The sequence below is a fragment of the Pundamilia nyererei genome, unplaced genomic scaffold (genome assembly GCF_000239375.1).
Source record: "Pundamilia nyererei isolate P.nyererei 1_Seehausen unplaced genomic scaffold, PunNye1.0 scaffold00570, whole genome shotgun sequence".
NCBI classification, from domain to species: domain Eukaryota; kingdom Metazoa; phylum Chordata; class Actinopteri; order Cichliformes; family Cichlidae; genus Pundamilia; species Pundamilia nyererei.
Window position 1 is genome coordinate 120,343 of NW_005187971.1, and position 11,360 is coordinate 131,702.

The 11,360-nt window shown below is 39.6% G+C and overlaps 2 protein-coding genes across 7 annotated transcripts in view; both read left to right on the forward strand.

Annotated features, from left to right (window-relative positions):
- Positions 1-6,091, forward strand: part of LOC102197941 (uncharacterized) — a 16,464-nt gene extending 10,373 nt beyond the window's left edge. Inside the window, exons 8-12 of one of the 2 annotated variants that reach the window (XM_005754464.1) lie at positions 610-794; positions 1,253-1,348; positions 1,678-1,842; positions 3,862-3,955; positions 5,629-6,091. In XM_005754464.1, coding sequence (XP_005754521.1) covers positions 610-794; positions 1,253-1,348; positions 1,678-1,842; positions 3,862-3,955; positions 5,629-5,692 — 604 coding nt within the window. In that variant the 3' untranslated portion in view covers positions 5,693-6,091. The remainder of the gene's footprint in view (positions 1-609; positions 795-1,252; positions 1,349-1,677; positions 1,843-3,861; positions 3,956-5,628) is intronic. The other variant, XM_005754465.1, reaches the window with a different exon arrangement.
- Positions 6,092-8,458: 2,367 nt separating this feature from the next.
- nlrc3 (NLR family, CARD domain containing 3) overlaps positions 8,459-11,360 on the forward strand; it is a 22,688-nt gene continuing 19,786 nt past the window's right edge. For all 5 annotated transcript variants that reach the window (XR_312406.1, XR_312405.1, XR_312404.1 and 2 more), the window contains exons 1-2: positions 8,459-8,717; positions 10,893-11,048. Coding sequence is in view for 2 of the 5 variants with exons in the window: in XM_005754466.1 (XP_005754523.1) it covers positions 10,937-11,048 (112 nt within the window). In the remaining 3 variants the exon portion in view is untranslated. The remainder of the gene's footprint in view (positions 8,718-10,892; positions 11,049-11,360) is intronic.

Here is an 11,360-nt window from a genome sequence, read left to right on the forward strand (position 1 = left end):
GCTCATATTCTATCAGCACAAATTTGGAGAACAAGAGGAATGACTGCCAAATGCAAACAGACATTTGAGACTATACTGTCTGTGTTTAAAGGCTACACCATTCGACCATACAGCAAAGTAATAGTTGTTTTTATTAAGAATGTATTTTTTACACTTTCTGGAAAAGATTGGCCTGATGGACAAGTGCAGAGATCAACAGAGGTCAGGGTCCAAAAGGCCTAGCAGAGTGTCTCTGAGACAAAAAGATTGATGAAAAGATTGATAAGCGTGTGAAGTAATGCACACAGTGCAAGTCTTGAGCCACCCCACATATCTATATATAATTTTTTTCCAAGTGCACTTGAGCAGTGGCTCTCCAGGCTTTCCGAATGTTTTCCAAAGTTTTTCTTTGCTTGGCTGCTTTTTCACTCACTTTCAGCCAAGTCAATAAAACTGTCTATTTTCTAAGAAACTGTTTTTTGTTTAGCTGTTTAACACTGACTGAGTCAGACAAGCATTTAAAAATGTATCTATTTGCACCTTTGGCATTTTGAGGAATGTTTGTTCAAATTACTGTCAGTATGTGTACCATTCAAAATTACTGTACTCAAACATGCGCTGTACGTGCAGGTCAGTGGAAGATGGTCCCGTCACACTTAGCCGGTGTTCATGCTGTGAGGTGAGGAGCCCCTCATCCTGGACCACCTCGTCTGCCACACCTCACAGCACCAACCTCTGTCCTAGCTCCACCTTCTCAAGTCAGATTGATCTTTGCCTCGGACCGCTGTCCACTGACTGGCAAGAGCAGGTGGGAGGTAAGGCATCTTAAAATGAACGTTTATAAAAGTTTTTAAAAAATGTTACGGGATATGGAAGCTTACATGAAGTGCCTTATACCTGCATTATATACCTTATATATACCTTATACCTTATACATTATGTACCTTATACCTTATACCTGCATTCTGCATTATGTTTCTCTTTTTTTTCAACTCCTGTGTTTGCAAAAAGAAGTCAAAATTTATGAAGAAATGGAAAAACAGTCTGATTTCTCATTTTTGACATAATCAGACATTATTTTCGTGGTAAATTTTATGTTAGTTTGTGCTCATTTTTAGCTTCATTGAACACAATTTAATGCCCATTTTATTTTGTTTGTCAGATTCATCCCTTGCTCGTGGCGTCCGGCTTAAAAATAAATAAATAAATAAATAAAATCAAGATGGTCTTATTATAACGCAGTAACTAAGAGCTCACACTCTGTTTTTCACAGACTGCAGTGGTCTTATCCAGGGGAAGGGGGTCTCTGAGGTGGCAGACTACTTAGAGCAGCGATGTCATTGTGGCATTTCTGCTCTGTATCTCCAAGGTGAGCCACTTTTCCACAAAACCAACCACATTAGGCTCATATTCAATGAAAGACTACAGTAGCTCATCCCTGGTCTTTGAAACAGCTCTAGAAACTTATAGTTGGAGAATGAAATCATTAGGAGATAGGCGGGCTCAGGTGTGGCTTGTTTCCTTTCATCATCATGCCCCATGTCCCTCTTAAACACTGAAAAACTGCCACAAATGCTGCTGTTCAATACTAAGCTCCAACCTCCCAGGTTTACAGAGTCTATATGTATACAAAAAAATGCACAACCTGAGCAATTTTTTGTAGAAGGTGAAAAATTTGTCTGTCTGTTCTTGTTTAAGGGGCAAACTTTTCTTGTGTGTCTGGCTGGCTGCGAGTTTGGGGGAGCATTCAGGCTCTGTCGGCCCATCAGAGGGCCCTGATCATCCAGACATTGCATATGAACCTGTCGTCCACCCAGGGAGATGTCTGCTCCTCCCCCACTACCGGTCGTTACACAAGCACATGTAAGAATGACCTTGTAGCAGTTCAGCATCATTGTTTCAAAAAGATTAGCTACAGCAATCAGTCAGGACCCTGTAGTCTGCAGTAAAGTGCCCAATTTAGCAGGAAATCAGCAGGAAATCTGCATCATAACCCACCTAGTTACCTGACGTCCGCCTCCCGAGAAATGGAACTGGCTGGCTGGCACATACCACACGGTAATTAGCATGTAATGCAGCACACATAAGCATAAACGTCATCGACTACTCTGGTAGGCTATGTAAGAAATACGAAGCCTTAATCAGGCATAAGTCTAAACTTCTAAATTTGGTTCTTTGGATCCCAAATTTCACTGCATGAAATCAAAGAAATTTCTTGTGTCTCCACTTGTTTTAAAAGGTAATCGTGGCCTGTCTGATTTTGGCACACAGGAATTTGTTGTAGCCTTTTGACCTCTGGTTCAAAAGGCTCATGTAAGACAGAATTTGCCTCTTTGAAAACAAAAATAAAGCAAGTGTAAATCTGTCAAATGTAAAATAGTGGAAAATGTAAAATCTGGAGAGCAACCAGCCTGCCACGAAGTCTGAAAGTACTTAAAGTAATCATTATGATCCTAAGTGTTAACTGCCATCATGATACTATGTTTAATTACATACAGTTCATTTTTAAAGTACTGTGCTGCCACACTTTACATCCTGGCTTTTATTGTGAACCAGTCGCAAGAAATGTGACAGCTGGTGATTGCTCATCAGAAAGTTATCTAAAAAGAAGTGGAAATGGTAATTTTTAGATTAGAAATGCTGCAGCAGGCTGATTACCTTTATCTTTACTATGTCATGCTCTCTGCGGGAAATTATTAGATCATATAATTAGATCATTGTGTTTCATGCATGATTTATAAAGGTGAAAAGTGAAGGACCTCCCTAATTAGAATGAAATCTGACCTGCTCTTACCCTTAGTAACAAAAAGGAAACGAGAAAGTAACTTCTTATTATGTTATGTTTATATTAATAATAAGTTCTTCTGTTAGTTTAAATGTTGGAACATTATGCATATTTTTTTATAGTAGGTGCACACTTTACAGTGGTTTAAACAAGAGTATTTTAAAAAGTTCAACATAAGAAGTGAAAGACCCTGGTTTAGATTCAACACAGCAACATTTAAGCCCAAAAATGTAATTATCAATCAAGTAAAGGGTCTTGTGCCTGTGAATTTTGGCAGCGTAAGGAACGATTTATAAAGAACCAATCCCACATACAAATACAAATACATGACTAATAGTACAAAGTGAAAATAGACTGAGGAGACAATAATTTGCTGTTAATTAAAAGCTCTCCACAAGACAGTTGGAGTTTCTGTTTCGCTGCCGTATGAAGTATTTCTCGGCTCAGTGTTGCTTGGACTCCTTCTGCTTTGTATTGTGTTCTGTGACCCAGAAAGCTGTGTTTTGCAAAAAGAGATGAGGTTTCTATGCATCAAAATATCTAAATAAAACAAATTCTGTTGCACTTTTAAATTTCCTTCCTAATGTTTAAATTGCTGTTATTCTTCGCTTACGTTTTCAGAAATTGTATGTTATAGCCTTTTAGGTCTGGCCGAAACACAGCAGGACCATAACATCCACCTTCCCAAGGTTCCAAACAGCCACAGAAACAACTTGTTAGAAATGTTCAAATATTTTGTTTGCTTTAGAGATTTATAGAAGTGTAGGAGTTGGAATGAGAATCGGGGCTAGCAGCGGGCAAAACAAATGAATCTGTAAAGTATTATCAGCTAACCAAAGAGCACCAAACAAATCCTTATCTAACATAAGCATGAGAAAACCTTGTCATAGCAAATAGCAGCTCACCCCCTCAAACACCTTCAGACTGGCAAGAGCTGCAGGTGGACACAGGTGTGGCTGGTTGGAACATGGGAAAGGCGAATGAACCACCTGTCCAGGGCGATGGCTGCGTTGGCTTTTTGCTGCGTGTAGGAGGTTGAATGTTACAACACCAATCACGACCAGGACAGTGTAACTTACCTTTGCTCTTCTTTTTAGCATCTGCCCTGGGGTTACAGATAGGGCTGATAGTAGCTGTGATCCTGGTGCTGGGACTAGGAGCTGCTCTGGTCACGTATTTCTACAGGAGGAGGTAAGATCTCCTGCATCATCTCCCCCTTTCATACTACATATGAATGTAGACATTTTTAAATATCTTATCACAATATGGCAAAAGCCTTTTATGGATGTATTTGCTATATAAATCTTTTCAGAAATTTGTGTAATCGTTTGATTTGTAGTGATTCCTGTGATTTAAAATATGTGTGTCAGAGTTCACTACACCACAATGGGCACTGCTCATTTAGCCAAGACCACGTGTCCAAGTTATAATCCAGCCTTGAGCTCTGACTTTTGGGTGTACGCTTCCAGCTGTGAAAGATTGAGTAAATAACAGTTGTAGTCAGAAGTTTACATGTACTGACTGGTTTTGGAACAGATAAAGCAGGCTAACATTAAGCTGCTGGAACGGCCTTCCCAAAGTCCTGACCTCAAACCTGTTGAAAGTCTGTGGACTACTCTTACAAGCCGGGTCTGTGCCAGGAAACCAACCAACCAACCAATTTAAATGAACTTTGACCACACTTCTTGGCAGAATTGGTAAATATCCAGCCAGAATTATAAGAGAGGCATCTGGCCGAAGTGCTAAGAGACATTTAACAAAATATTAGTTGGTGTCTGTGTTTATCTTTGAGCCTCTATGTATTAGAGGCGGATTAGAGAAAATCCAAAATAAATTCAAACTTGTGCTTCCACTTCTTGTTTATTAAAGTAATTAAACACAACCACTGCACCATGGAGAAAGAGCAATTTAAAGAAATCATTAAAGCCCCAAATTACCATGAAGTTCCTGCTCATCTGAGTGTCTGTAAACGTCTTCTGTAACTATTTATAAAAACTGACCTTCTTCCTGTCAGCACTACTTGTGAAGTTCCATGACTGCTGTAGGACTCCTACTGATTAGATTACATTGAACTCTTTTTAGCCACTTGCATGCATGTGTTTCAATTTAGCTGCAGACCTCAAACTTGCACAGAGTTTGCACAACGTTGCCTGATGAGCTGACCTGAGTTTCATTTTGAGGATTACGGTTAGTAACGAGAGCTACAAGTCAGACACCAGATAGCAGTGTCTAAGCCAGGAGCATGCTTTGTTTTTTGTTTTTTGGTGTGTGTGTGTGTCTCTGTAATAATATCGATCAGGATACAGTTCCTTTGAGTTATGGTACCTGACATATCCTCATCTTTTTTGTGAAACCTTCATTCAGTCACTTCCCACCCTGCTTACCAGAACTGGGTTCCCGCATGTAGTGCGCATGGAGGAAGATGAACTGATTATCCAGGATGAATAACTACCACAGGGAGGAAGTAAAACTCACAGGACTATATAAAGACCAGTGATTTTAAAAAAAAATGTCAGGAAATGACTTCACAGAAATCCATTACTCTGCGACTTTCTCCTCTAAATGAAATTCACGAGCTAAGGGGTCACCGTTGGGACTAGCAGGAGTGCTGGAGTCCTAGAACTTTCTGATCACACATTTTTATGCATTATTAGAGGTATATTAAGTGTATCAAAGAGTGAAACAACACAAGAGCAGATTTAAGGTTCAAACATCCACATTTTCAGGTTTATGGATTGCAGAATTTAGGTGAAAACCCTCCAGTATGTCTTATATTTCTTCAGCTACATCTAAAAGACACTTTTTGTCAGCTGTTTAAAAAATAAAAGTTTTACATTTTGTAACGCTGCTGTGTGCTTTCCCAGGCGTCCTCTGGACTATTACACCATGGAGCTGAGTGAGCACGGGGAGGGACTGTCTGATCTATAATCCAGGCTTTGGGCCAGCGGCTTTTTGCATGTGGTAGTGGCCACGTGCAGGGGAGGACTTCAGCAGAGAGAGAGAGCTACTGTGGGTAATCAAAGGGTTAATTTGACCTGTGGGTAACTAAATGTGCGGCTGTTGTGAAACAAACGCCACAAAGTGTCCTTCTGTCAAAATGACTTGTAATTGTTAACTATGTGGTTGCATCCAGTGTGTGCGTGACGTGACATTTTATAGCTTCAGTGACATGAAATTAGGCAACCAGTGTGCTGCGTTTTAAAAGTCATAACATTCTTCTTCTTCTTCTTTTTGCTAAGAATCGATGTGCAACCTTTGCCTGTGAACAGTGCTGGTTTCTACTTTTAAAAGAAAGGAAGATATAAGAAAGGGATTTATTTTTAAGTACTTGAGTCCTAAATTGTTTTTCTTTTGCTATGATTGAAGCTTTTAAATTAAGACATTTAAAACAACAATGCTTCTGATTTCTGCAGGAATGCCTGCTGGCACTAAAGTGTTTTTAACACCAGGCTGTATAACAAGATTACATTCTGTTCATGTCTTATGTTTTTGACTTCCTGCCTTGTTTTTCTGCTCTATATTTTGATAGATGACTTTGAACTGTAGTCAAAGGGCCTGATTGCCCTTTAAATGTGAATGTCTCTAACCTGTAATGAGTGTCTGTAACCACTTTTGTACTCTTGGTCAAAGAAAACTGTTTACAGTGTCTCGTTTTTGAAAATTAGAAGAAGGGATTGTGCGAGACGTATGAAGTAATTCCTTAAATGGGGAGAATTTGTTTATAAGAGATGAAATATTGCTTATTCTGTGTTTCGCTTGTGTTCTTAGTGGCTCGGAAACCGCTCTTGTGCCTTTGCCCGGTGTTTCGTTTGATCAGTTGTTTCTCCACTTAATAGAGGGGACAGCACAAGTTAGCCATAAGTGTCAGTACTACAAATATGACGTTGATATTCTCAGGGGGGGAAGACATTCTTAGCAGTCTGAAATGATAAGTTATTGCAGGGATGCAGAGAGAATTTTATCAGTTGAGTTAGTTTGAGTTCACTTTTAATAGATTATAAATATCAGACCTAAAATAGTCAAAATTGCCAAGATAATGTGCCATGAATGAGCATGTGTATGCTGTTTTTGATAGTGTTGAAGTGCTGTTTGCCTCTTTGTGTTGCTTTTCTCATCAATGAAATGACCCCACCCCCACCTCCCTGTACCTTTCTCGTCAACTCTAATCTCACAGTAACATTTCTTAATACAACCATGTAAAGCTACATCAGTCCTGTCAAATAGGATTTCAGTCAGGGCCACTATAGTTAAAAGAAAACCTTATTTTTTACGTAGCTCTAGATAAGCTTGTAAATAAGTGGAAAGCCAGAGCTGGGGAGAGCAGCAGCAAGATCTGCGTCAGAAACAGCATGAAGAAGGAGGAGCTGTGGGTGGAGGTTTGCACATGTAACGGCAAGTGTATGAAGGCTAAAGCAGCTTGAGTAGCGTGGCCTAAGTGAGGCTGGATGCACAGAACGGTATCAGCTGTGCCATCAGCTGATGTGACGTGGGCTCGCACTGAGATCAGATGTGAGGCCGAGCTAGACTTCGTGGGCTACTGTGCTTGATTTATTTTAGAGATGCGCTGCTGCTTTCGTGCGACTTCTTTTCTTTTACATCAATTTTGCCAAGTCAAGGCAATTTAAGATTTTTTGTTTGTTTTTGGTTTTTTTAAGCGTTCGCAGTGATTTAGTGGTGTGGCTTTCCACCTTTTAATGCCTGTTAAATGTCTTTTCTGGTATATTTTAGGTTTTTGTGAAACGCAGTGCATGTTGATAGGTTAGAAAATGAAAAGACAGGATGAAGAAGCTGCTCTTCAAGATTACAGATTATACACGGACATGCAAATGAGCTCGCCGCCGAGTGCAACTTTGATGTCTCTAACCTAAAATAAACTATTGTGAGAAAATGGCTCATGCAACACTACTGCGTGTCGGCTTCTTGCTTTACAAATCTGAGCTGACTCATTCACAGAGTCGGGTTTTTGCAGTATTCAAAGTCTAACAAAACTAGGAGTGAAAACAGAAGCGTGCGAATGTGACTGAGCACTAAAACGGTGTGTACATGCAGCAAGTACTCTCAGAACTTTACACAACAAACATGTCACAAAAAACACTGGAAAAGTTAAAAAATAAAAATAAAAAACTTTGTATCATCTGCATGCACAAGTCATGAATTACAATATGTTTCTCTTTTTTTTCTCCATTTTTTTTAATGGTTTATTTTTCATGTTTTTCCTCAAATGTTTTGCACATTTATTTGAAAAAAGAAGTCAATAAATTTGAAATATGTGCAGTTGTGTTTCGGCTGTCTTTTTTCTTTTAGTACAATGTGACAGCCTGAAATAACATGAATTAATATAATCTTGATTGCAGATGTTCCTACACTTATGTATGAACACAGCAGGTGCTGTTAATTACTCATATTTACAGCATGTTTACTGTTTATCACCTTGCTCTGTTACTGCCTGACATGTTAGCGACCTGAAGCTCTTTGTACTTCCTCCTATTGACCCTTGATATGTCGTGTCAGCCCTCTGCCTGTGGTTTGACAGCATCTGCACAGTCGATGAAGAGACGAGGCCTACAGTGCGGTTTTCAGGTTTTGGAGAGCGTGACTTCGTCTGCACACACAGGAAGCAGTTACTTTTTCTCTCTCTCTTATTGTCACTGTTCAACCTGCCAACCACAGTGCAAAAATGCAGATGAGGCACGACACCGGAAAGGAGGTGCAGCACGAAGCGAATCTCCAGCAGCAGACTTTAGACCTACTTCAGCCGCTGTGTGTTTGAGGCTCACTTCACTCGCCTGCCAACTCAAAGTTGTATTATAATCTTTAAAGATTTGTCAAATTTGCACTTCTACTCTTCAGATATGTGTTTTCTGTGATAATCATGTGGCTACTTTATGAGACCGCATTAAAAAAAAGCATCTTTCATCCTTTGAAACGTTCAGACGACCTCCTCTAACCCATGGTGAGTCACTCGAGTCTTCCTACTTTTTTTGCTACAGAGCGTCTGACTTCATGCCTTCAGCAGCTTAAAGAGTCGTAAACGTTACTTTTCCATCATGGCTTTGAGTCAGCATCAGCTCCTGCTAGTGAAAATAAAGTATGCATAATCTTAACAGGCTTTCACTTACTTTTACTATAAAATATGATACATTTCCAGCAAACTCATATTCCTGGGTTTTAATTCTTGCTGTGTAATGCTGGCATTCTTGAATCAGCACATTGTGCTACTGTAATGTGTGTTTTTGCTGCTGCTACCAAATACTGTAGTTTGGAAGATTTCATGCTGTGAGTCTCCTTTACTGACTTATCTGTGCTGGATGGCCTTTTAACAGTGACGTGTACTTTATTTTGTATACGACATAGTTCCGAAATATCACATGTAGGACCTTCTTATGAGGCTGCTAAGGATATAAATTTTACTCTGGCTACTAAAACTGTGTCTTCCTTTTAGAGACATGATGCAATGAGCAACAAACCACACAGGAAAACATTTGCAGTTTCCCGTTTTCTCGGCACAACCTCAAACAAAACTTGAATTTTTGTTTGCACTACTTTCACTCCGCTTTAGTAAAATCGCAGCGAAAACAAGAAGAAACTCCTTTCACACTTTTCATGTTCATGCAACAAACTGTCAGCTTAATAATGTTTAATAAACTGCGCACAGTGCAGGGAGAAGATATTTACTTTTATCACACAAGGCAAGGTAGATGTGGGTACTTCTTTCCCTTAACAAATGAAACGGCTGTTTAAAAGCATTTTGTATTTACTTGGGTTATCGTTGTCTATTATTTAGATTTCTTTCCTGATCTGAGGCCATTTAAGTGTAACATGCAAAAAAACTAAGAATACAGGAAGGGGGCAGATACTTTTTCATGTGTATAGTTTACATATTTGCCTGTTTAATAGTATGTTTGTCTTCTGCAAAGTGCAGGATGTGCACCAAGCACAACATGACCGTAAATCTGGTTATTTGAAAGGCTGTGCACACTCATGGTTAAACCAGTGGGTGTTTCCAGAGGACTAAACTTGAAAGACCTGGGCACATTGTGCTCATTTCATTTGTCATTAATTTATAAAATCTTCTTGGTTGTTGAAGTTTGGGGATAATATGTAACTCCCCAGCAAAGCTGCATCAACTTAAGAGGCAAACACTGCACAGGATCACCGACAATGTCTAGTAAAGGGATAATAGATTCTTAGTCCATGTTGTCGTGTCAAAAATAGATACAAAGACCACTGGAAAAATAGCTTATTGAAATACAGTTTCAATTAGAAATAGACAAAACCGACAACGAGCACCCCCAGGGGATAAACAGACTTTAATATAATCGAGCAGCACCAACGACTTGGGTCCTTGGAGGGCAGGCAACCTGAATTTATTGAGAAGGGTCTTTCAAGATAACTTAATCAGTAAGTTCCACTCCGTTGTCTATCCTGGCAAAAGAAAAAGATCAAAAAGTCTGATTCTTCTGGTTCTCTACCTATTCCTCATCTCTCATGTAGATCCATTGCTCATAACTCTCCTACAGGGCCCTGAAGACTTGTGTATCCCAAGCCAGTTAGCACATCCTTCTGCCCTGAGAAAGGCCTTAAGGGGGTGGAGGTGGTGTTTGTCTCCTGCTGTGTTCAGAGTCACAAAATCTGCATGTGGTGAAGTCTTCATACAATATCAACACAAACAACAACAAACACAGTGTTCAACTTGTGCTTGTGTTCTCATAAGCTCTCATAAGCATGTGTTACTGAGCTGAATGCAGGTGTACCTTTTTAATAAACACACTGATTAATTGGAGGTGATTAAGTAAATAATAATGATGCTCTGCACACATATTTCTAAAGGAACTGGTCAAAATGATAATGATGATGCTTTAGACTTTGAGTTAAAGGCGAAAATTCATCGTTAATGTGCAAAAAGTTTTTATTAAACTCTAATTAGCAGTTTAATTTCTCACTTTTATTATAAATATGTATTAGGGTTAATAGTAGCAGTATTATACAGCAAACTCTTCTTCAGAGCTTCAGCAGGATGACTGAAGGCGAAACTTGTTTGGTTGGGTTAACCCCCATTGATCACAGCCCATAATGTTCGGTTGCATGCAGTAAGTAATGTGTGTGTGTGTGTGTGTGTGTCACATAGATAAAAGCAGGAGCATCAGCGGTAGACATATATCAGAGTTTCTCATGGAGAAGACACATTACGATTCTATCCTGGACCGAAGCAAACGCATTACGTGGCAGGACGACTGCTATGTGGATCTTCAGTCTACGACCTCATCGCAAGCAGAAACGGAGGGTAAGAGTCGAAGCCACTGTGTCTGTAACGGTTTATTTAGCCTTTCAAAATAAGTCATCATCAGTGGAACTAAAGTGTACAAATACTGGCATCTACATACATACAGGTTTATTTATATATATATATGAATAATGGAGATCTTTCAGGGTCAGACTGAGGTCTCCAGTCCTCAGTGGCTCTTCATTCATCTCTGTGCGACCTCTATAATCCTGTCCCTGTTCTTCTATGTATATATATTGTTACGACCCGTCTAGGGCCAGGCCATAACATGAGCGAGGCACTCGCTTCCCCCCCAAGACCCAAGCAGTCACA